This window comes from Myxocyprinus asiaticus, chromosome 42 (assembly GCF_019703515.2).
Source record: "Myxocyprinus asiaticus isolate MX2 ecotype Aquarium Trade chromosome 42, UBuf_Myxa_2, whole genome shotgun sequence".
In the NCBI taxonomy this organism is placed as follows: domain Eukaryota; kingdom Metazoa; phylum Chordata; class Actinopteri; order Cypriniformes; family Catostomidae; genus Myxocyprinus; species Myxocyprinus asiaticus.
In genome coordinates, this window is record NC_059385.1 from 10,997,114 (window position 1) to 11,023,722 (window position 26,609).

The window sequence follows — 26,609 nt, forward strand, 5'->3', positions numbered from 1 at the left end:
TTTTGGAGTGATTGGAGTGAGCCTGTATACTGGGGAACTTTAAAGCCTAATAATGACACAGGTACAAGCCAGTGTCTGAACTGAGGGGGGGCTAGGGGGGTCCTGGACTCTCTATATAGCCCAAAAAAAAAAAAAGGGGGTCCCCTGGTCTTTTATCAAAACTAGAAGACTCGACACATAAAACTAGATTAAAACAAATTGTACAAAAAAATTGCACATTTTTTTTTTACAGCAAATTCACAAATCTGGGGACACATGGTCTTTCTGGGTAATGTTAACTGCCATCAATTTTCTCAGGCTGTTTGACTCACTTACTTGCAAAAATGTAGCAGTAATCTTGAGAAAAATTGGTATGTCAAAGTAAAACTACCTTTTGTGTGTATACTAATACTATACTATACCCTAAGTGTAGGACAAATACTTAGGGTAAAATATGTAAGGAATAATGTACAGTCAGCCAGTCATTATCATAGAAATCTAAGCACAATGTGTAGTGATTGACCAATCAGAATAAAGTATTCCAGAGAGCTCTGTAATAAATAGAAATAAACTAGGAGAAACATTTTCTGGTTCTCTTTTTAACAGTCATGTGCTCAAACAGCCGGAATCTGGAACATAACAGGGGAAAACCAAATCCAACCACTTCAATAAATAAATAGAATGGTACATACTCTTCCCTGCACAGGCCATGTGAAAAACAGTTTAATTCATCAGTACAGCATTCAGAGTAAAAACAATATTACCTTCCAACACACTAGTAATTTGAAAAAGGGATGTAACATGTTTTACATTTAGCAAAATTTATTAAGAACAGTTCTACATGAGCAACAAAATAGAAGTTTCATTTTCATTCATTTCATTAGCCACTAAATTGTAAATAGTTATTTTTAGTAGAAATGAAACAAATTTTGCACTAGTGAATTCATATTGATCTACTGACAAGTCAGAAATGCAAAAACAGCTGCTCAATATGGTTTCGTATATAATGGTAAACAAGAAGTATTTAGGTGTTCTTCTAGACAAAAAAATAAAACAAAACTCTAAAACAACTTCATATAACAGAAAAAATCTAAATTGTGCAGGCATGTGCTACCTTTAAAATAAATATTCACACACATATTCATATTCAATAATGAACACAGTTCAAATTTGATTGGTTCATTTGGTGTACAGTGTAAAAAACAGAAGAATAAGGTTAAAATGATGTGAGTTACCTGAGTCAGTTTCATCATCATATGGCCAAACACATGGAGGAAGCCCACCACAGCATCCCAAAGCCTACTGTGGGCCAGAGACTGCTGGTTTCCTGTGCAGGGACCCTGAGACAAAGGGACAAATTAAATATATGACTATATATTACATAGGGTACAGCGGGGCTAAAGGCTCCACAGGGTAAAAGGCTCCATTGATTTTTTTTCTCCCAAAACCCTAAATAGCAACAAAAACTACCACAACATTTTCCTAAACACCTGTTTGTCACTATACAATGGAAATTTTTCCTGTTCCATAAGATATTTGCGTGTGGTGTCTAAAGGTTGATTTTGAGGCAATTTGATCTAATATTTAATAATTTTTAAAATGTTGTAAATTTATGTAGCTAATGAAAATCCCTGAAATTAACACATTTCTTTTGAGACAAAATACTTATTTATGATTTTCAGTTTTGTTTAAGGTCATTAAATCAACATTTTTTCAATAACTGTCCAATAAGTGAAAGGATAGTATTTGGGGTAAAAAGCCCCCCTGATGCAGGGGCAAAAGGCCCCTATAAAACACATCTCACAAAACTGTTTTTTAAAGTGAGGCCAATAGCTTTGTTATGAAAAAAATTCAAAGTGGGCTCACATTAACTCATCCAATCATAAAAGAGATTAGTTTGTTTATAGAATACTTGAGATGTAATAAATTGCCAGATGTGTTTGAAATTAACAGGAAATGGTTTACCTTTTTCTGAAGTGGTTATTTTGAGTAAGCATCATCTTAATTTGTTACTCAAAAAAAGCATCTTGCTGTCTCAAAGTTATTTGCATTAGCTGACAAATTGTGCCCTATAACTATTGCCCCGATATCTACACCGTATCACTTTAATATCACCCAGGGGCCTTTTACTCCAAGGGAGGGAGACTTTTATCCCAGGCATGGGGTAAAAGGCTCCCTCACCACTTTTTTTTTTAACTGAATTTTGCAACAACCTACTGTTATTATTTCTTTTCACACAAATTATGTTGCTCTATCAATATTCAATAAAAAAAAAAAATTATATATATTTTTTTTTTTTTTTTTTTTTTTACCTAGATACATTTTGTAACCAAGGCAGCAACCAAAAACACACTTTAGTCACATTCTGTGTCCATGTGCGATTACAGATATACTACAGTATAATGTAATCTACATTTGTAATGTGACTAAAGTCGTATTTACAAAACCTTGAGTGATAAACTAGCAAAGCTAGTTATATACAGTGCCTTGCAAAAGTATTCAGACCCCTGACCAATTCTCTCATATTACCGAATTACAAACGGTACACTGAAATTTCATTCTGATTGATATTTTATTTTAAAACACTGAAACTCAAAATCAATTATTGTAAGGTGACATTGTTTTTTTGTTGGGAAACATTTTTATGAAAAATAAAAAACTGAAATATCTTGCTTGAATAAATAATCAACCCCCACACATTAATATTTGGTCGAGCCACCTTTTGCTGCAATAATTGCTTTAAGTCTTTTGGGGTACATATGTACCAGCTTTGCACACAGTGACGAAGTGATTTTGGCCCATTCTTCTCGGCAGATTTGTTCCAGGTTGTTCAGGTTGGTTGGGTGACGCTTGTGGACTGCAATTTTCAAATAGTGCCACAGATTCTTAATAGGAATGAGATCACGACTTTGACTGGGCCACTGTAGGAAATTTATCTTTTTGTTCTTGAGCCACTCAAATGTTGCTCTGGCCTTGTGCTTGGGATCATTTTCATGCTGAAAGGTGAATTTCCTCCCAAGCTTCAGTTTTTTAGCGGACTGAAGCAGGTTCTCTTGCAGTATTTCCCTATATTTTCCTCCATCCATTCTTCCTTCAATTCTAACAAGATGCTCAGTCCCTGCTGATGAGAAGCATCCCCACAGCATGATGCTGCCACCACCATACTTCACTGTAGAGATGGTGTGTCTTCAGGCATAGGAAGTGTTAGGTTTGCACCACAAATAGCGCTTTGAGTTTTGACCAAAAAGCTCTATCTTGGTCTCATCGGACCACAAAAAAAAAAAATACAAGGAGGAAATACAAGAGGGTGGCAGAAAGAGAAGAGCACCTTTCAGTAAATTACAGGCAACTGATATAGCTTTTATATTTGTTTTTTTCTTCTTAACAAGGAGACTGAAGGCAAGCACTCTACATCAAACAGCATGTGAACATATACAGGAAAACTCAAAATAATAATTATTAATGATAGCTTATAAACTGGTTAGATTGATTTTGTTTTTAACAGTTAACACTTATTTAAATGTATTGCTTAGTTTCTATATTGTCTATTCTGCCGGTTGTTTATTCATTACATAATTTAACACAGTTCTTTATCTTTTTTCAAACTTAATTTATAATTTTTTGCTTGTTTCAGGTCTATTGTCTTTTTGCAGTTTATTAGATTATCCTTTTTTTTTTTTTTTTTTTTTTACATATATTGCTTGCTCTTGTAATATTGATGTATCTGAAACATCAATATTGAAAAATCAAATTTTTTTTTTAAATAGATATTATGATTTCTTATTTTTTAAATGTTTAACAATTTCTACATTTATTACTTTTATTATATTGTCTTTCTGCAGCTTGTTTATTCTTACATGTTCGCACTTTTTTTTCATAAAGTGTCTGTTTTCCTGGAAATCTTTTTTGTTTTCGATAGTCTTTGCATTTGCTTTCAGTATTCTAGTGTTGTGGTCCAATAATGGCTGCTCTCTGGGGATAGGAGGAAAAAGGAAAGTTGGGTGAGTTTTGGCCGCTTTCTTTTGAGGGTTCGGTCTAATTTCAGCAAGTGACTTTTGGGCCAATCTTGGACCACAATTCTATCAGGAAGACTCGCAGACTTGAGTGAAATTTAAGATGACATTTATCTGTCAGAAATGTAAACAGAAATGTAATGTCTCTCTTTGGTGTAAGCCCCGTCTGGCGGTCTGAAGTTGTTGTACTCGGAACTGTCATATCCTGCCGGAGATATGAGGCAGGGGCGAGGAGCCTACCCCCATGCAGGACGGGACTCAACTGGTGATGGTGGGGTGGTGGAGGTTGCCAAGTTAGCACACTGAAATGCAATGTGATGGATTGTGAGCAGACTTATAAAGCATTGGCTTACATGTGATTGGCTAGGAGTTACCTAGCTAATGGTGCAATGATATACAGCTGCTAGTCTTCCCACTAGAACTACGCTGTGCTTACATTTCCATGCATTATGTGTGCCAAACTCACTGCCGAAATGTTGCCAAATTCAGCCCAAGGCTATTTTGCTATCCGTGGATGTAGTTGCTTGATAAAGATGAGTATATAAGATGAGGAGTCTGAAAAGTTTGGGAACCGCATATATCTACAGTCCAGTTGTAGTTATTTCAAATCTTGTTGACTTTTTATTCTAAAACTCTCTTCTCTTTTCATTCATGTCAATTTGGTATGCTTTCAATCAACCCACCCAATCGCCATCATTAGGTATGGGATAGACATACTTATTTCTCACATTTGTCTGTTAGAGCAAACGTTTGACTACAGTAAACTTTCCTGATGTCTTTGCATCTCACAGACAGAGACGCAAAGAGCCATGCAGGTGTTATTCATCTACAGGTCTGTCCCCTATTGGGAAACCAGAGTGTAAGAGTTTCACCAGTGAACAGTAAACTTAGGTAAGTGCTTCTGAAAAACATACAGTAACCCTCAGCCCACCTTTGCTAAATCTCAACTGTACTTTCTTTTAAAATGAAACTGAACTGAATTCAACTTAATTCTTTGATAAATGTTGTAACATTAAGATGATTTAGGTGTACAGAGGCAAATACAATTCCAAACCATCACATAATGTTACCATTAAAAGATAACAAAAGCAAGCTTTTTTTTGCCCAAAATTCAAAGGATCATTAAGCCATTGCTGCATGCAATAATAATACACAACCCCACTCCCAAGCCTCCCACCCCACCCACTCCACCCCCTTCATGGCTGGTATGCCTGGCCTAAACACCCAAAAGTGTGCAGTGTGTAGATGTATTCTCTCTTACCAAGTCTATCCAGAAATAGTCAGCCTCAGTGAGTGTCACATGTGCAATCCACTTTGTTGTATGTGTACACGTTTCTTCCACTGTGAGTATGTGCAGACCAGGAGACTCAGGGGCGGGGCCAGAAGGGTGGCACGGGGTGGGCACCCTAAAAATGAACTTTGCCACCCCACTTCGGACCCTGCTCGCGTCCTAGAAACGGTGCGCAACGGCTTCAACCATCTGTCGCACAAGGTCCTCCCGTGTCTGGGGTGACACAGCATCTCATCTCAGTAGACAAATATTCCCCCACCCCTAGTCAAACGGAATCCTCCATAAGACGACACTGCACAACCCCCTCATCAGATGAACTGGATGCCACCCCTTATTCGACTCTTGCCACCCCTGGCAAAAAAATCCTGGACACGCCCCTGAGGAGACTGCTTTGGCTTTCACTGTAGTCTTTGTGTCAGTATACTATGTCAGTATGGGGGGAAAAGTTAATTAATCACTTTTTAGTTTGTAAATGTGTTAAATTGAATCATAGTGAGAAAGATAATTAAATAATATAGAATAAACATACATATGACATATATGGCATCATTAGTTAGATAGCAAGTGTAAAACACAGCAAAAAGATGTCAAGTAAAATGCATGTTCATTTGACGTCTCTGTCACAGAGTTCACAGCAGTCAGCAATCAACAATCATAACAGTCATGAATCATCCAACAAATTATTAAAGAACAACCTCTATGATGTAGTTTCTTTTGAAACCTTCAATTGTATATCTGAGGAGTCAAGTAGACAGTTTTACATTTTAAAGCTGCAACAGATGAAATTTCATACATTGAAGCGTCCAAGAATTGCTTCAACGAACCAGAAGATGTCAACAAATGAATATTCATATGCTCACGTTTAATATTAGTCATAGCAGCCACTTATCAATTATTGTGTATCGCGTATCAAATTTCGTGACATGATTCTTCAATTTAAACAGCTCTATGGCCCATATCTGCAGGTATTTCAGTGCACTGCATAGATCTTTGGAGCAGTTCTGTAGATCTTCCAGCATATTAATAAATTAGTAAATGCTGCAGCTTTAGGTTATCCATTCACAGACTGGAAAAACAGAAAGCAGAAAAACAATTTGGGTGCCAGCTTTAAGCCTTAACTACTAAACACATCATAATAATGTCACTTAATAGGTAAAAGGAATCCAAATCCAAATCATAACAAATATCAATATTATCTACAATATATTTGTCAAGAAAATGTGTACAGTGATTGAAATGTTATATTGATTAAGATCTGTTTTTATCAGGTGGCTCAAAGCTGTAAGTGAACTGTACAATACAGTACAACAAAGACAATCATGCTCCATTGTTAAAGGTGCTGCAGTATGATGTTAATAACAGAGCCAATGATACACATATAAGACGGAGTCAGAAGGAGAGACAGCACAGAAAGAGATATGAGAGAACAGTTTGGACAGAGAAATGTAAGGGATATTGGGGATGTGAGTGAATGAATGGGTGATGTAGTGGTTGGTTTGGATGTCACTCGAGTCTACTGCTCCTGTGTCTTCCCCGTTCCCAGCCCCGGTCTCCCCATACCATCTCTGTCCGTCACACCTCAAAGGACATCTCCTCCTCTCCCCCCTCCTCCTCTTCACCGATGTGGCAACTCTGAGCTCAACAAAGATGGAAATGTGTGAAAACTTTTAATGAATGTTCTTCAATCAAAAGATTAAACACAAGAAAAAAAAAAAAAAACATACAGTACTGTGCAAAGGTTTTAGGCACTTGGGAAAAATGTTGGATAGTGAGGATGTCTTCAAAAATAATGCCATAAATAGTTTTCATTTATCAATTAACGTCCAGTAAACATAAAAAAAAGCTAAATCAATATTTGGTGTGACCACCTTTGCCTTCAAAACAGCACCAATTCTCCTAGGTATACTTGGATACAGTTTTTCATGGTTGTTGACAGATAGGAGGTTCCAAGGTTCTTGGAGAATTTGCCATAGTTTTTCTATGTATTTCGGCTGTCTCAACTGCTTCTGTCTCTTGTTGTTATAATCCCAGACTGACTCAATATTCAGCAGGGGGCTCTGTGGAGACCATGCCATCTGTTGCAGGGCTCCCTGTTCTTCTATTCTATTCTATTTGCAAAAGAAATGTTTGGGAGTCTAAAATGTATATTTCCTATTGATACAGTAAAGCTGAAAATAGAAATAACCATCTTAAGACAAATATATTTGTGAAGCAACTTATGTGCCTAAGACTTCTGCACAGTACTGTAAAACAAAGTGGAAAAAGAAGGAAATATTACAGTTGTGCTCAAAATTTGCACACCCTTGGAGAACTGGTAATATATGTACCATTTTTAAAGAAAACATGAGTGAGCAGGCAAAACACATTTATTTTATTTCTTATGGGATTCATATTCAACTGTAGGTTATAACAGAATGGCACAATCATAAAACAAAACATGGCAACAATGAAAAAAATGAAATGACCCCTGTTCAAAAGTCTGCATACCCTTAGTTCTTAATACTGTGTATTGCCCCCTTTAGCATCAATGACAGTATGCAGTCTTTTGTAATAGTTGTCTATGGGGCCCCAAATTCTTGCAGGTGGTATAGCTGCCCATTCGTCTTGGCAAAATGCCTCTAGGTCATGCAAAGTCTTTGCATGTAGAGAATTGCAACATGTACAAACCGCCTCTAAAATCACTCCCTCTGGGCTACAAGCAGGAAAAGACCAGGCTTGTTTTGGAGCTATGGGAATAAACAGACTAGGCAGTGAGGGAAGGTCAAGTCCAAGTCCGAACAGGCAGAACTTGGAAGGCAGAGGAGGTCGTAAACCAGGCAGTTTCAAGACTGAAGCATCAAGAGATTGTTGGAAGAACACGCCTTGGATGGGGGGTGGCTCCCAAACTGTGGTCAGCAGCCTCCCGAAAACAGAGGAAGGCAATGGTAGTTACAGAAGTAACTAGGATGGAAGAGGAAGGGTATAAGGTTAGGGCAGTCAGCCAGCAGCAGCAAGGGCACTGGACCATATGGGAGAGGACATCTGACAGAGTGTTAGGATGGGCTGACCTGTGGAATGTACCTCAGGCCAGGCTAAGTTTTCTAATAAGATCCACCTACAATACCCTACCAAGCCCTGGGAATTTGCCTCTGTGGTATGGCGAAGAGGAGAGTTGCCCCCTTTGTGAGGCCCCAAGAGCAAACTTGCAGCACATATTGGTTGGGTGCATGACTGCCCTGGCACAAGGACGGTACAGGTGGCAGCATGATCAGGTCCATCGGAAGCTGGCAGAGTTCCTAGAGGTGCATAAAGGCAAACAAAGGCAAACATGCTCCCCAGAGGCAGGGTGTTGATTTTGTTAAAAAGGGAGGTGCTGCACAAGGCACAGCATGGAGGGAAGCCAGATCAACCTTGGCACCTGGAAGTGATTGGTCAATGATGGTCGACCTTGGCCAGTAGCTAAAATTTCTTACCAAGGTTGCCATTACCTCCTTGAGGACGGATGTAGTGTTGTGGTTGACTTCAGCTAGGAAAACAGTAATGACTGAGTTTAGTGTTCCATGGGAAGAGGAGAGAGAGACAGCCTATGAGAGGAAGAAGCTCAAATATGCTGATCTGTCCGCAGAGTGCAGGGAAAATGGATGGAGCACTGCCACCTACCTTGTGGAGGTTGGGTGCCGAGGATTTATGGGAACATAAATGCAGCATCTATTTAGAGACATTGGCATCGTAGGAGCAGCTTTAAAAAAGTATTTGAAGGAATTAGCAGAGGAAGCTAAGAAAGGGAGTTTCTGGCTATGGTTAAGAGGAAAGGACAAAAATGAGGGGTTCAGAAATAGGAAACTGAGGAATAGGGAACCGGTGGCACTGAGTTACCAAGAGATACGGTGCCAGTGCCAGTAGGGCACGGAGTATGCATTTTGGCGCCAGTTGGCCAACGGGCTGGCACGTATGGTCGTGTCAAGGTATTATGACATATAGAACCCTGGTTGCAAGTAATTTGTGAAGGAAGTATGTCTGGATGGGAAGACAAGGATGAGAGGCATTGGAGGGGATCCGGTGTCCAGCTGCAGGGGGTGGCAGGGAGATGTCCCTGGCCGCTGCCCCACCACCAGGAGATGTTCTGGGATTAATGGGGTGAAACATTAAAGATAGGTGGCTTGCGGCTGATGAGCCCACAGCTGGGCTGAAGGCACTGGTGGAGGTGCGGCAGGCAATAATGCTCAGCAGGTTATTACAGCAACCTGTGCATCAGTTTGGGCTGTCTATATAAAAGTCATTGGTAATGGCCATGTAACCTCCATCACCCATCAGTGTATCATTCATTAACCACACTGAGACCCTCAGAGGTGTGAAGGGGTCTCACCTCTTCTCAGTAAGGGTAGTGCGATTGAAATGCAGAATGAGCTGATGAAGAGGATCAGGCTTTGTCTCCCTTTCCTCTTCCTCCATCGCTTTTTGCTTAAGAAAAAAATAATAAGAAACTGCTAAGTGGATTTTATCACTAAAGGCTGGCTGATGATAAAATAAAAATAATGAGAAATCTATTTTAACAGACTCCATTTAAACCTGAAAGATGCATTTCATCTTGTAACTCAACATACTGTACATCAATCACTATGACAGTGTGTTACTGCATGATAATAAACAGCAAAAAACTCATAAACGACAAAGAAAGCACAAAAACAATAAACAGCATACTGTTTCTCCCAGATGCAGTAGAAATTTAATCTAAACACAAACGCAACATTTCAAGCAGAATTCTCTGTTATTTTAATGTAACAGGGTGCAATGGGGCTAAAGGCACACCTTAAGGAAAATTAGCTTTTTTTGCTCACAAAGTGTATCAAGATTGATTAAATATATTTATTTTTAATGAATATTGATGGAGCAACATAATTTATGTAAAAGAAATAAAACAGAAGTTTTTTTTTTTATTAAAATAAAAAAACATTTAAAGGTACCCCGCATTTGGGGTAAAATGCCCCCAGGGGGTTTTATGATATCATGTAGATATAGAGGGAATAGTTATAGGGCAAAGTTTGTCAACTAATGAAAATAATGATAATGTTTATTCAAAATAACCACTTCAGAAAAGGGTGTGCCATTTCCTGTTTATTTCAATCGAATGTGACATTTCGTAACATCTCTAGTATTCTACAAACAAATGATTCTCCATTGTGACTGGATCAGTCAATAGTTGATTGACAGGTGAGGGGTTGCACTTCGCTGCTGTCCGGGAAGCATCAGGATGAATTAGCGTTTACGCCTCAAATGCAGTGTGGTCACATGGGTTTTTAACTACCTCTACATGTGGCTTTTGTGATCTGATCACAAAATGGTTTGGACCCCGTTTACACCTGTATTTAGCGCTGTCCACTTGTGATCGGATCACCCGAAACACTTACAGAACACTAACAGACAAGTCATCTATCATTCTGTCTTCAAAGGAATATCCTTCTGTTTGGATCCAGTTCTGCTTGTATCCATCCAGGAACATATTAGAGGCTCTATGCCTAGAAGAGAGTACACATTTCTGTACCTCCACAGTTGGGATGTGAACAGCCATTGGATAATGCCATTAGTGATCTTGCACAATTAAATAATCCTATGATGGTCTGAGCTGTGGCTTAGTGATAAACACATGTTCCAACATGTTGAGCTTAGGTGCTCATGCAGGCGATGCAAGTTCGAGTCTGACTCATGACAATTGCTGATCCTGTTCCTCAGACTGCTATAAAAAGCATCCACTCTTACCAGCCCTATCACACCTGGGCAGGTTGTAAAGGGGAGTCTTCCTGAAACAGGCCACCACAGCTCTACGCCTATGCTTAGACAGCAGTTTGTGCCAAACCATCTTTTTAGACTTGAAAGGGTGCTCCGTCTAAGGAAGGAACAAAGGACTTACGTTCAAAGAGAGACAAAACAACTCATTTTAATAGGGTGCATCTCAGGTCATTTTTTTCCTTAATATGTTCAATGATTTAAACCTTTGTTTACTCTCATTTAACAGAGACTCAGTGGTAATGCAGGTAAATGGTCACCAAAATGTGCATTCTTTGGATCAGAAAATAATTGTGTTTCAGACCTTTGAGGTTAAACTTACCACTTCAGTGTGGCAGAGCACAGCTGAGACTTCCTGAACTCTCTTTACAACTTTCTCTGGGCATCTGCATCTTCTGCCTTCCCTGCCATTTCCTTATACAGCGCCATCTGCCAGCGCATAGATGGGTTATCGACCTGAGAAGAAAGAGAGTGAGAGATAGGATTCAGATTGTTGAAAAACTACTTGTTTAAAGACTTGGACATCAACACCAGTTCAAGACTTATCTTGCCCTGGAGATTCAGGTTGTTGTGCAAGAACTCTCTCACCGCCTCATCTGTGTCTTTCTGCAAGTCAACACAAGACACAGGCTCAGCGACCTGTTGCTGACCTAGGGTTCACTCAATGAAACTTTAAAAAACTTTATCACATAGACAGTCAGACAGACAGACAGATGGTGACCACACTACCAATGAATAGTGAGTCTTGGCCAGGCTAATGAGTTCCTGGTCTGCAGGAGAGCACATGTTGAGTCCAATGGGAAGCATTTTCTTCAACGATGCCACAATGAGGGACGTTTGAACAGAATATCGATCTCCCCGTCTCTTTTTCTTGGTACGCTCCACATCTGAGCCACCAGCCTGGGATGACATTTATATCCAAAGCATGACAACTGACAAAGAAATCATGAAATAACTCTTTCAGTTGGACCACACATTCTTATGGCATCTTGTAAGATTTTCATATTTAAAGATGCTAAGTGCTAATAGAGTCTGTTGACCAAAAAACTAAAACCAAAATGGAAGTCCTTTCAAAGACTTTAAAGGCACAACCTGAAGTGGAAGAAGCGTCATGTTAGTCCCTGTTAACTCAAATGTCCCGTTACCTCACCAAGAGGACCAATCCATCCTTGCTTGAAGGCATTATTTCCAGTCATTAGAATTATCTTATTTCAGTTAAGGACTTCTTTGGAGAACAGCCCTAAGAAATTAGTCATTTTGATTAATAGGGTCATTAATCAAAATGACTAATTTCATTAGCCACTATTAAATTAAAAGGGTCATTAATCAAAATGAATAATAATTCTGTTGTGCAGAATTGTCTATTCTGCACAACAGAATAGACAACAAGGGCTTAGTGGGGGAGACAAGGCATAATAGGTCTGAAGCTGAAATGTGTATCAGTTCTAACCCTAAGAGACAGGTGACAATATCAATGATACAATGCAGAGAAGAAACAATAACAGGCCTTTAATTTTTAAGAATTAAACAGTAAAAAGGAGCAAATTCATTCAACTGCAACCTCATCTTTACAGAGATATACAGGTGCATCTCAATAAATTAGAATGTCGTGGAAAAGTTCATTTATTTCAGTAATTCAACTCAAATTGTGAAACTCGTGTATTAAATAAATTCAATGCACACAGACTGAAGTAGTTTAAGTCTTTGGTTCTTTTAATTGTGATGATTTTGGCTCACATTTAACAAAAACCCACCAATTCACTATCTCAAACAATTAGAATACATCATAAGACCAATAAAAAAAACATTTTTAGTGAATTGTTGGCCTTCTGGAAAGTATGTTCATTTACTGTATATGTACTCAATACTTGGTAGGGGCTCCTTTTGCTTTAATTACTGCCTCAATTCGGCGTGGCATGGAGGTGATCAGTTTGTGGCACTGCTGAGGTGGTATGGAAGCCCAGGTTTCTTTGACAGTGGCCTTCAGCTCATCTGCATTTTCTGGAGTCTTGTTTCTCATTTTCCTCTTGACAATACCCCATAGATTCTCTATGGGGTTCAGGTCTGGTGAGTTTGCTGGCCAGTCAAGCACACCAACACCATGGTCATTTAACCAACTTTTGGTGCTTTTGGCAGTGTGGGCAGGTGCCAAATCCTGCTGGAAAATGAAATCAGCATCTTTAAAAAGCTGGTCAGCAGAAGGAAGCATGAAGTGCTCCAAAATTTCTTGGTAAACGGGTGCAGTGACTTTGGTTTTCAAAGAACACAATGGACCAACACCAGCAGATGATATTGCACCCCAAATCATCACAGACTGTGGAAACTTAACACTGGACTTCAAGCAACTTGGGCTATGAGCTTCTCCACCCTTCCTCCAGACTCTAGGACCTTGGTTTCCAAATGAAATACAAAACTTGCTCTCATCTGAAAAGAGGACTTTGGAACACTGGGCAACAGTCCAGTTCTTCTTCTCCTTAGCCCAGGTAAGACGCCTCTGACGTTGTCTGTGGTTCAGGAGTGGCTTAACAAGAGGAATACGACAACTGTAGCCAAATTCCTTGAAATGTCTGTGTGTGATGGCTCTTGATACCTTGACCCCTGCCTCAGTCCATTCCTTGTGAAGTTCACTCAAATTCTTGAATCGATTTTGCTGGACAATCATAAGGCTGCGGTTCTCTCGGTTGGTTGTGCATCTTTTTCTTCCACACTTTTTCCTTCCACTCAACTTTCTGTTAACATGCTTGGATACAGCACTCTGTGAACAGCCAGCTTCTTTGGCAATGAATGTTTGTGGCTTACCCTCCTTGTGAAGGGTGTCAATGATTGTCTTCTGGACAACTGTCAGATCAGCAGTCTTCCCCAAGATTGTGTAGGCTAGTGAACCAAACTGAGAGACCATTTTGAAGGCTCAGGAAACCTTTGCAGGTGTTTTGAGTTGATTAGCTGATTGGCATGTCAAAATATTCTAATTTTTTGAGATAGTGAATTGGTGGGTTTTTGTTAAATGTGAGCCAAAATCATCACAATTAAAAGAACCAAAGACTTGAACTACTTCAGTCTGTGTGCATTGAATTTATTTAATACACGAGTTTCACAATTTGAGTTGAATTACTGAAATAAATGAACTTTTCCACGACATTCTAATTTATTGAGATGCACCTGTATACGTTGAAAACAGGCACAAAAGGTGTTTATGTAGCTTGTCAGGGGAGCTTAATCCACTCAATGCATTGAAAGTGTTTGCAGAGGTGTGCACAATCAAAACATGCTCATGCAAACACACTGTTAAGCTCAAAGTAAGTAAAATTGAATGAAATTTGATATTTAGCGGTCTAGAAGAGAAGTTCGTTTAAGCAACCTTACTTCAGCACAAAACATTACATCATCTACTTTAGTAGACTTAGTCTTAAAAAACACATTCAGCACTTTCTCACATAGTCAGTACAAATGCCTTTGTAACAAAGTACCGATTGCTGCAGTGACTACAGTACCAAGAGGAGCTTAAATCAATTTACATCAGCTGTATCCCATACTTGTCTCTCACAGCCTCCCGATCTCATATATGTGCCTCTATTTCAGGCTGTAGCACCTGCTATACACACATTTTTGTCGTAGCAAGACAGAAGCACATCAAACACAGTCAAAAGTGCTCAGACTAGAAAGTGAGCCATGGCAGAATAACTGCTCATTTGTGACAGCTGAAACTAAAGATCAATGACACGGAGTCAGAGACAGTGAACAGCTGTCTGACTACTGCTCCTATAAGAATTAAAGGAATAGTTCATCAAAAAATTTAAATTCTCGCATCATTTACTCGCCCTTATGCCATCCCAGATGCGTATGACTTTCTTTCATCTGCTGCACTCAAATGAAGATTTTTAGAAGACTATCTCAGCTCTTTTGGTCCATACAATGCAAGTGAATGTGTGCCAAGATTTTGAAGCTCCAAATATCACAAGTCAACATAAAAGTAATCCATACGACTCCAGTGGTTTAATCCATGTTTCTCACCCGCATATGATAGGTGTGGGTGAGAAACAGATAAATATTTAAGTCCTTTTTTACTATAAATTCTCCTCCCTGTTCAGTCACTCTCTACTTTAACTTTCACATTCTTCTTCTTGTGTTTTTGTGATTAACATTCTTCATACCTATCGCTCCCATAAATATTGATCTGCTTCTTACCTTCACCTATCATATCACTTCTGAAAATATGGATTAAAACTCTGGAGTCGTATGGATTACTTTTATGATGCCTTTATGTGCTTTTTGTAGTGTCACAATTTTGGCACCCATTCACTTGCACTGTATGGACCTACAGAGCTGAATTATTCTACAAAAAATTATCATTTGTGTTCTGCAGAAGAAAGTAAGTCATACACATCTAGGATGGCATGAGGGTGGGTAAATGATGAGAAATGTTTCACTTTTGGGCAAACTATCCCTTTAAGGGGCCCAAAATATAAAGATTCCCCTATGGACAGTGCATTTATCAGATGAGAAATGATGTGGGTAATTTTGTGGATAACATTAAAGAAAAAAGAGACCTGTTTTGGAAAAATAAAAAAATGCTTGAAAACTCAATTCAAATCTCATCAAAGATGAGTTTTTACCAAAAATTGCATGATAATTTACCTAGATCACATAAGCCCAATGTCTCTAGCAATGCTTCAAGTAATTTAAATAATTCAAATCCTTGTATGACAACTTCACTTATTTGTCAAATAAAGGCAGGTCAGAAACGGGAGTGTAAATATATAAATGGTATGTGTTTCATCATCACCGATCACACAATGAAACATCAGCAGCTACTGTATATCACCAAAATACCTTTTTTCCATAAAAACACATCTAGTTGTACAAAAAAAAAGACTGTTATATCATGATTCTTACTTAGCAATGTTCTAAGCTGTGTAGGTATACTTACACCTATTTGGTGTCAAGTTCTTTCAGATTTACATAGTATTTCTATATTTTCAACACCAAATACACTGCAAAGCACCATCCACGACATGTTCAAAATTTTGCATGAAGATTCTAAATGATCCATATCCATGAAATCTGTATGTGATTTGATGTGTGTTTACTTCATTAAGCACAGTCCTTGTGTATTGCTCCTGCAATCAAACAAAACTCTAAATATGAACTGAAAAGCTCTAGGGGATGTCACAAAAGTAGGGGGACATGCAACACACTTTTTAAATAGACTGAAATAAACAGGTGTTGGTTTAAGACCAAGGCAGAAAGCTGCTAATCCCATCTCTGTATATAGACTCACAGCTCATAGACCGCAGCATCACAAACAACAACAGCAAAGCCCTTGTTGCCTCAATCTGTGCTTCTGGCCTTTGATTGAGCTCCATACTGTTGAAAGTTAATCTTTCCCAGTGTAGTGTTTTAAGATGCATGGTAACGTAATTTAAACATACTGTGTGATATAAGTATTGGACAGGCATGGAACTGCACATAACACTCACTGCTCAAAGCAAACCAAGTGCCATCTTTACTTGTACTAAAGACTTAAAAAAGGGTGGTTCGCTATTTTCACCTCTTACAGACCTCCAAATGACATGGGACAATGGCACAGAAGGGACAAAAGTGAAGGTCTCTGAAATTCACTTGAGTAGAGATAGTTAGGTCAATGAATTAACAGCAATTTACTGATTTAGAGACCACACTCAAAATAATCATTTTACGATTTACATATTTCAATTTCATAAAAAAAAGTCCATTAAATTGAATAAAGTCATTAATAAAATAAATAAATCTCAATATTTTTAGTTTTATTAATTTAATTTTTCTCAAACATTACACAATTCGATTTGATAGAATTTTATGAAATTAAAATGCGTACATTTTTTAAAATAGGCTTACCTATACAGCATTTACATATGTATATACTGTGTGTGTGTGTGTATATATATATATATATATATATATATATATATATATATATACACACACACACATACTGTATATATTGGTGATATAATCACACTCAGCGATCTGTCTGAATCAAATAAGTTGTAGTAATGTTGAAGGCAATAAAAAAATACTAAACACAGATAAGCTATTTCGTTGTTTAAATATTCTTTGTGAACTTTACCTTAACAAGTACAATAAAAATGTCCAATCAAAACAATGAAAATATTTAAGACAGTAAAAAAACAATTGGCACTCTTACTGCGTCTCATAATACATAATAAGTACTGTTTTAGCATTTGCAATAACGACCCGTTGTTCAACCTAAAACTGACAACTTCAACACTGCCAGGTCAGGCATTTAAAACAACAGGTCAAGGTTGGACTCCTTTCTTCATTGCAGTTTAACAGAATACTGGAGAGCATTTTAACTGTACCTTATAACAGTAATCATAAATCTCCTTGCGCCTCACCTCTCACAAGTCTTAAATTCACATACAGTATGTTGCCACTGTATATTTAGTCAAACATTTTGATTTTATATCTTGGTAGTATGTTACTATCATGCTTCTGTGCACAGTGCCAAGTGTAACGTTCCGTTTCAAACAGTGACAATCCAACCTCTGCACTTCATACTGTATAAACAGACAACAATGCAAGCAAATCCAGGCACCTGGCCATGTCACTCCATATTCATCCAAAAACTTTCATGAAAACTTTGCTACACATGGCTTAAACTGCTTATGAGAAAGTTGCCAAGATATGCTCACTTCCTAACTTAACTGACATAATGTGTAGTCATACATACTGTAGATCAGCATTCCCACAAAGTTTGAACAATAAACTTCAGTGACTTCTAATTGTTCATGATTACTGAATAAGGATTGTTAAAAAAATAATTTTATAGAGATCACAGTTACAAAAGTCAACCTAGCACAACTAGAAATGTTTACTTGTGTTCAAAATAAAATAAAAAATTCAGTGAAACTTCCCTTTTACTTTTTCTCTTTAAGGTTTCCATGACATTGATGATATTTTATTTTTTAGAAGTCTGAGGGAAAGTACCAAAGCATAACTCACTGTTCATAAGAACCGAATTTCCTCCTCTCCCTCCCCTGCTTCTGCCATCGTGCAGGAGATCTACAGGTACAAGCTACAGAAGTGAGATGTGCTTCCCCACTCTCTTTCCATGCCTTGGACTGCAGGCAGACTGTGCATGTGGGTGTTTTGAGAGTCTGTGTGTTCAGAGAGATTAACAGGCAGCTCCACTTTCTCTAGTTTCCTCTCACTACACTACTTCTAAGGGGAGGAGTACTAGCTTCATAAAACCTAACTTTATCTTCACGCTTTTGAGTTTACTGCACAAGAGAGGATCACGGATTATTAACAACTTTTTATAAAAACAGAGACTGAATAAAGCTTTTATTTAATGAAGACAATATTGGACTTTCCTACCGTCTTTTAAATTTTGTTGCTCAAGATTTTCAACCCAAATGAATAAATAATTCCACTCATATTAAAGGGATATTTCACCCAAAAATGAAAATTCTCTCATCATTTACTCACTCTCATGCCATCCCAAATGCGTATGACTTTCTTTCATCTGCTGCACTCAAATGAAGATTTTTAGAAGACTATCTCAGCTCTTTTGGTCCATACAATGCAAGTGAATGGGTGCCAAGATTTTGAAGCTCCAAAAGCACATAAAGGAAGCATAAAAGTAACCCATAAGACTCCAGTGGTTAAATCTATATCCTCAAAGCGATATGATATGTGTGGGTGAGAAACCTATTTTTAAGTCATTTTTTACTATGAATCTCCACTTTCACGTTTGGCAGTTCACATTCTTTGAGCATATCATCACCTACTGGGCAGGGAGGAGAATTTATAGTAAAAAAGGACTTAAAAATTTATCTGTTTCTGACCCACACCGATCATATCGCTTCTGAAGATATTGATTTAACCACTTTAGTCTTTCTTATGGATTACTTTTATGCTGCATTTTGAAGATTCAACATTTTGGAAACCATTCATTTGCATTGTGAAGACCTACAAAGCTCAAATATTCATCTAAAAAATTTTGTGTATGACTTTTTTCTGCTGAACACATCGGGGGTAGCATGAGGGTGAGTAAAGTATGAGAGAATTTTCATTTTTGGGTGAACTATCCTTTCAAGTAAAAATAAATTAAGCTCTACAGACAGAATCTGTGGCAATAAATTTGACTTAAGCTTAGTTTGTAAAAAACAATCAAGCAAAATGTGTTGACAGATGTGCTCTTACAATGGAGGTGCATGGTGCAACCTTTCAACACTTGCCCCCTAGACTTCCATTGTGAGTGCATAACTGTCAACATATATTTTGGTTTTAGAAAACAAGGTTTGAATGGAAATAAAATTCTGTGGTAATCAACAATATGCCACAGATGCTGTCAGGACAGCTTAACTTATATTCACCCTGAAATGTTTAACGTTCTTTTAAAAAGTTGCCCAAACAAACTCTACTGAAGATATAAACCAATTTTAGTTGCTAAACTTGCAAAGAGCTTTAATTGCAGATCCTTACAGCCATCATGTCATCATAGATGTTTAATAGTTTAATCTGATCTAAATTGACCTCCTAGAAAAAAATAAGTGAACTATTAAAACAGATTTTATTAAGAACAAAGAAAAAATGATGAGACATCTTCTTCCAAAAAAAAAAAACATTGTTCCACAAATAATAATTATATGATTATACAATCTAGATTCTGATCCAAGTGATATTAAGGCAATAAATTAATTTCAAGAACTAGAAAGTTTAAAGGGGCAAGGGGTTCCAAGCAGAAAAGTGGACTTCATGTGAGGGCCAGCAGGGAGAGTCCCTGTAGCGTCTCCTTGTGGTCGGACGTCTGAAATGAAAGATTGGAGGGGAGAATGCACAAGGCAAGCTGTTATTTGTGTCATCTTCAGAAAAGCCGAGAGCCAGAGATGCAAAAGCTGGAAACTCGAATCGAGGACTGGCATCCAGCAATGAGGATGTATCCTTTTCTTTAGTCTGCAGAGAGACTTTATTCATTTTAAAGTCTTCGACTGAACCCGTGTCCTCAAAGGGATTCAGTGGCACCATATGCTGGAAGAATGTTGGAGATTCAAGATCAGGTAATACAGTTTGATGTCCCACAGAAGGATGAAAAGCACTAGAATCCAGATGTACTTGCTTTTGATCACCAATGTGGCACTTCTCATCCAACAGTTTATAAAGATCTCCCTCAACATCCAGATGCTCTGATTGCTTACAAAGTCTGTCCATCTTAGACACTGGGTCATGATTTCTCTCTGAGCTTACTGGGAAGCAATCCACATTCTCATGATTTATTGGTGGAGCTTTGGGGGAATTCTATGACCAATGAATCTTGCAGACTTCTTGATGACACAAATCATTAATTGGTACTTGATCAACAGACTCCACACCTGAATCTGGGCTAGCTACACACATTCCTATGAAAGCCTGATTTGTTGGTGGAGATCTTTCAGGGCTGTGCTCTGGTGGTCTCTCCGATACTCCATGACTGATTGATCTGCCGAATTGAGGCGTACCCTGCCTTCGAAGACGTGTAGTCCCCCCTCTGAAGGCCTTCCTGGGATTTCTCCTTGAACTGAGGTGCTGCCCATGATGGCCAGAGAAGCAAGGTAAAAGCAGTAAAGCCTCTAAGTCGCTCAACCATGGACAAACACTGATGAGGTCTTTTGAAACCAAGAGCTGAATCTGCCATTTTGTCTTGTTTATAGTTCTTTAGCACTTTAATGTTTCCTTTTGTCTCTTGCCCTTCCATTACTTTGCTACCCACCTTCTGCTTCTCCATGGTTACACTTTCATTTTCCTGCTTATTTGAAACAGTTAAACTTTCAAACATTGGCCAGATATTGTTATCCATTTCAGGTTCCCCTCTACCAACTACTTTGTCCAGTTCAGGCACCTCATCACAACAAAACTCCAGCATCACCTCAGGCAAGCTTATGGATCTATGAGGAGGGGATCAGTTCTTAGAGCTCTTCTTCATTTCTTTGGATTCTTTAAGTGACTGTTCTTCCTTCTTCATATCTGGCACATATTGCTCTCCTGTAGTTTCATTAACCTCCTTGCTCTCATTTTGAGTGACCGGTTCTATTACTTCATATTTTCTTAGCTGTTCAAAGTTCTCATCTTCAAGTATGGTTCAGCATTCATCTTCACAGGGTTCCTCAATGTCCTGTCTTTGAATTTGAGAAGCTTCAGGTTCCATGTTTAGACAGTCATTTGGGCTTTCAGAAAAACTGCAGTTAAGAAGATCTGGGTCATCTTCAACTCCATTGCCAACAACAATTGCAAGACAAAGGACAATTCCATTCAAATCAAATCAAAGGATGAGCATGACGTCACAAGTGGATAATATTCATACAGACAGATCCAAACCTCCTCCTGGTCCATCAGTGAGAGTAAATGGTATCTTTAGAGATACAGCAGCACTCTGTAAGCTGCAGTTTTCAGGGTCTTTGTTTGCTGGTGTCATTGATGCCTAAAAATATTAAACAAAATTAGGAGACTGAAAAATAGTCTTGATAAAAACGAGTGGGAAAAAAGACATTGGCTGAAAGTGAGGGCAACCTCACAAACTGTTCAGGAAGAACACACATTGCTGCTGTTGTTGCCACTGGTCACACTGATAAATCTGAGAGATCTTTTTCTCTGATGAACCTTTTCTTCTTGTATTGAAGGCCTGAAAACCCAAAACACAGATAAGCCTGATTGCTACAATACTTTTTGCAAATCAGGATTTAACCTTAATAAGTGCAGAACGCAGTGGATATACCGAAGTGACTTCCTGTGTTCTCTCATCTGGTTTCTCTTCTTGTAAGTGGTGGGAATTGTATCTTCCTTGATACTCTTTTCTTCCGGTTGACAATGACTGCTTGTGGACTCTGATTATAAGCATTCATAATGATTTTGTACAACTTTTCTGTTGCATTATACAATGTTCAACAAGAATAAGTTGCTCACCTTCTGTTGGCTGGCTGATGGAAGACTGTGTATCCTCTCTTAAATCATGCAAAGAAGGCCTAAACAAACAAATACACATACAGTACAAGCACAGAAACATCCAGGACTCTGAACAAGGACAAGGAACAGGCATTGCACATAGGACGTGTCGATGCGGTGCAGGTGGCAGTCCAAAGTTGTGAATCTAGTCACCATACACAAAATTTACGAAGGATTTTGTAGTTCTTCAAGAATGAACAAAGGGATGTTAATGAGTTTGCAGGTTAGTGTTTGAAACTGGTGTAACTGCGCAAACTGAATGATTAGAAATAGCAGCTTTTATTGTGCAATTTCTCTGTATGTAGCCTTGATTACAAAAAGACCAGTAACTGAAAATACATTGTGCAGGCTATACACTGATCAGCCACAACATTAAAACCACCTGCCTAATATTGTGTAGGTCCCCCTCGTGCCACCAAAACAGCACCAACCCGCATCTCAGAATAGCATTCTGAGATGCTAATCTTCTCACAACAATTGTACAGAGTGGTTATCTGAGTTACCGTAGACCTTGTAAGTTCGAACCAGTCTGGCCATTCTCTGTTGACCTCTCTCATCAACAAGGCTTTTGCATCCACAGAACTGCTCCTCACTGGATGTTTTTTGTTTTTGGCACCGTTCGGAGTAAATTCTAGAGACTGTTGTGCGTGAAAATCCCAGGAGATCAGCAGTTACAGAAATACTCAAACCAGCCCTTCTGGCACCAACAATCATCCATGCGATTATCTAATCAGCCAATCGTGTGGCAGCAGTGCATAAAATCATGTAGATACGGGTCAGAAGCTTCAGTTAATGTTCACATCAACCATCAGAATGGGGAAAAAATGTGATCTCAGTGATTTGGACCGTGGCATGATTGTTAGTGCCAGATGGGCTGGTTTGAGTATTTCTGTAACTGCTGATCTCCTGAAATTTTCACGCACAACAGTCTCTAGAATTTACAGACGGTGAACAGCGGAATGCGTACATTCAAAGAATATAATTTAGAATGTGCCGTGTCGTTTACCAGACGAGTCCAGAGTGCGACCCTCTTAAGATGCCAGACAACAACGAAAATATTAATGTAGTTGCTTATCAGACAAGAATGTAACCACATATTCAGAATAAGGTGGACCAAATAAAAAAAATAAGAATCAATCACTGAAAACCATTATAACCATGCACCTTTTTTTGGCAGATCCTTGAAGTTTAGGAACAGTCTCCCGCGTGGCTTTGCGCTTGACTGTAACTGGTGATTGAGGAGTGGGTCTTTTTGAGAGTGGAGAGTCTGTGGACCGTCAAAAATGTATACTTAAGAGACATTAACTAATAGGAGATCTTTCTGTGCAACACTCTTGTGGCTCACCTGACATGACATCTAAGGATATCAGTGGTCCAGTGGGAGTACGACACGGCTTCAGTTTGGAAAAAGCATCAAAAAATATTTCTGAAACAGTATTTTGAGCACATAAAGTGAATAATAAATCAAAACCATATATGTGACTACAAATATGAAATAGTCACAGATATGTAAAAATAATAACACCAGTGAAAAAATAAAATAATTACAATAATATTACCTTGCCCACTTAAATGTTGAATGATGGTTACAGTCCTATGGAACAAAAATAACAACACCAAATCTCACCACCTACACTTCGCCGCCGTTGCCGTCTCAGACTTCTGTATACACCGAGTTCTGTCCTCTTACTGAACATAGAGCCACCTGTAGGAGAAGGTGTCTCTGTCTTCCCTGTTGCTTTTGATGCCTCCAGTACACATAATGGGACAACACCTTGAGGACAAATTCACACACAAGTTAAGATCACACAAAATAGAGAAAATGTGATAACACTGTCAATCTGGGGCTCCAAAAAAACAAAACATGCACACACAAATCTGATACATCTTTACCAATACGATCTGCATAAAGAATGAGGGACTTGATCACTGCGGCCTGCTGCTCCAGATGTTTCTCAGTATCCATTGTCAGCTTGGAAGGTTGAGTGAGACACTGAAGTAGATTAGGAACAATCACGACTGCCAGACTGCTCACGTCCATTCTGTTCTCACTGCATCTGATCACAGATGTGAACATCAGAAAGACTAAATCTTTACTGACCACGACCAATGAAACACATCTTAATAATAACTTATTATTCCATAACCATAATCGTGGGGCCTTCACTACAAAGGCTCTATCACCTTTAGATTTGTTCGTTAATCTGGATCTTGAAACAGCCAGCAGTTAATGACAAGAAGATCTAAGGGTCTAACTGCTAAGATCTTAAAGTTCTGCTAAATATTCTGTAGCCAATGAAAAAATTCTTAAAATCTACCCAAAAATGAATTGGTAACCAATGCAAAGAAGCTAAAACTGGAGTAATATGATTTGAAGACCTAGTTTGTGTCAAAAGTCTAACTGCAGTATTTACACTGATTGTAGCTGTGCTAAAGTGCATTGATTTAAAGTTGAAAACAAGGCATTAATCATCTAGGCAAGACTAAACAATTGTGTATTGTCTGCAAGTAGTACTTCGATTTGCACAGTGTAAACTTAATCCTCACAAAATTGTGAAAAATGTACAGTGTAACTACTCAAATTGCATGCAGCAAAGTAAACAATCTTATTTTCATAGCAATCAAAACTTAAACCTCTCTGCAGCCTGACGTAGAAAGGTGCAGAGGTATCGGAGCGTGAGGGCATTGGATGAAGGAAACAGAGCGGTTATGAGCAGAGTTGTTCTGTTTCTCGCTCCCTCCTGGTCATGTGACATCTCAAGTCCCTGGGCTTGAATCAGAGGGTTCTGAAGGTCGGTATGGATCAGGGGAGATGGCAGCTCACGCAGGAACTGTTTGATGAGGGAGGCCACGTCACAGGGCTGCAGGTGGGCTGCATAAGGGGAATCGAAGACTGGCTTTCCCTGCTCCAGATCTGCCTAAGAAATGCAAGTATTTTTGTTCTGATCTGGTTTCATTTCAAAAAGTGCCATTCATTTCTTTAGGTGTAAACCATTTAAGTGTCTTTAAAAGATGCACATTAGAAGAACAAGTCAAAACATGCACCTTAATGGAAAGACATGACTCTGAAAGTCATGCATAATCATAACAAAATATCACAGTCCAACATGCAAATCCATGGGTAAATATGCATACTTGAGAGGAAGCAGGCTTGCCACTGTGACAAATGACAGATTTAATTTCGGAACTTACCCTTAATGCACGGATGCGACTCAAGGATCCAGTCTTCCTGAACAGGCCCTCTGTATTCAGATGTTGTAACAGATACTCACATGCCTCCACCAAGAACCTAAAAACAAGCACGCCAGATGCTCTCAATCGGTGATTTCGTGTCTTCAGTCATTTTTAACATGCAAAGGGTTTTATATGTTTACATACTGAGGTACTGTACCGCCCATGTCTGACAGTTGATACTGAGGGAGCAAGTGCAGGTTACGTCCAAAAGCAAAGCGTTGTGACACACTGTCCTGAGGGGGATATTTAAGGTATTACTGATATGTAAATTACGACATTATATTTTCTCATCTTGTCATGTCTGAAAAACACGGTATTTCCCTCGATATTTGCGCGAGTTGAATACCAGTACACTTTCAGCCGCGTTAAGTACTGACCGCTTGAGTTTCAGGCGCATTAATATCAGTTTAAATGCACTTTTTTTTTTTTTTTTTACCTGACTTAAAGTTTGTTCAGCGTTCGAGTCTCCATTCAGAAAGTTCTTCCAGGTTTTCACGCGGATGCCGACTGCTTTCAGCGCGTGAATGATCGCCACCACGCGCAAACGCTCCTCTGATAAACCTGCCATTTTAAGACCGTCGCTAAAGCCGAAAGCAGTCTAAATTTAAATTCACACGGGTTGACTTGTCTGTATCACTTCGCTAGCACAATAAAGTCATGAAAACGGTCAATTTGGCTAATTGGTTTAGCAGAGAATGCGGTGAGGATGTTTTCGTATGAACCGCCTGAAATGAATGGTGACAGGTTGTTTCCGCTCCCCTGCCCATATGAAAATGAGTAAGTATACCTTATGCAAATAAGCTTGTGTTAGACAATAATTTAGATAATTTTATTTTTACGTTAATATTAGTTTCATAGTCACAAAAAAAAAAAAAAAAAAAAAAAAAAAAAAAAAATGGAGAGCAGGACTGATTCAGTGAACTGCAAAATAATAAAACGTGATTAAAATGAAGAAATATTCACAGCACCTAAAATATACACTGTTCCCCACTCACATACATGTAACAATTTAAGCTTACATATTTTTGAAAAATAATAATATTAAAAACAAAACAAAATATTATGGACACTTTGTCAATTACCCCATCTATAACGCTTTAGCTGTGACAAACAGCAGTATAATATAAGAATTTAAAGTTAATTCAAAATTGTAACATTACTTTTCCATTTTTGTAGACTTTTTTACTACAAATATTAATTTTCTTCCAATGTAAACATTGGCCTGTTAAACAGATGTGTCCAGTGTTTAGGACTGTGCAAAAAGGAATTTGTAGTCTGTATATCAAGTCTTTTTTATATACAGTACTGTGCAAAAGTTTTAGGCACTTGTGAAAATTGTTGCATAGTGA

General features: G+C 38.4%; 1 protein-coding gene and 1 pseudogene across 1 annotated transcript; both read right to left on the reverse strand.

The window, feature by feature from the left end:
• Positions 1–593: 593 nt before the first annotated feature.
• LOC127432279 (ryanodine receptor 1-like) lies at positions 594–18,184 on the reverse strand (annotated as a pseudogene).
• Positions 18,185–19,213: 1,029 nt separating this feature from the next.
• LOC127432962 (rho GTPase-activating protein 11A-like) lies at positions 19,214–25,993 on the reverse strand. The gene is made up of 13 exons (XM_051684508.1): positions 25,697–25,993; positions 25,405–25,493; positions 25,219–25,315; positions 24,661–24,944; positions 23,920–24,083; positions 23,654–23,800; positions 23,372–23,452; positions 23,191–23,293; positions 21,988–22,046; positions 21,800–21,908; positions 21,622–21,706; positions 21,403–21,505; positions 19,214–21,263 (listed from the first exon to the last, which is right to left on the reverse strand). Exons 1-13 carry the CDS (start codon positions 25,826–25,828, stop codon positions 21,235–21,237), a joined length of 1,482 nt encoding a protein of 493 aa, XP_051540468.1. The 5' UTR covers positions 25,829–25,993; the 3' UTR covers positions 19,214–21,234.
• Positions 25,994–26,609: the final 616 nt, after the last annotated feature.

What these genes read in the sequence shown, in the direction of transcription:
- LOC127432962 (XM_051684508.1), bottom strand. Translation starts at nt 25,828, where the DNA reads ATGGCAGGTTTATCAGAGGAGCGTTTGCGCGTGGTGGCGATCATTCAC. An exon ending in ATCCTTAGATGTCATGTCAG is followed by an intron (nt 23,294 to 23,371) that starts GTGAGCCACAAG and finishes GACGGTCCACAG; the next exon opens with ACTCTCCACTCTCAAAAAGA. An exon ending in CAAGGATCTGCCAAAAAAAG is followed by an intron (nt 22,047 to 23,190) that starts GTGCATGGTTAT and finishes TTGTTTGTTTAG; the next exon opens with GCCTTCTTTGCATGATTTAA.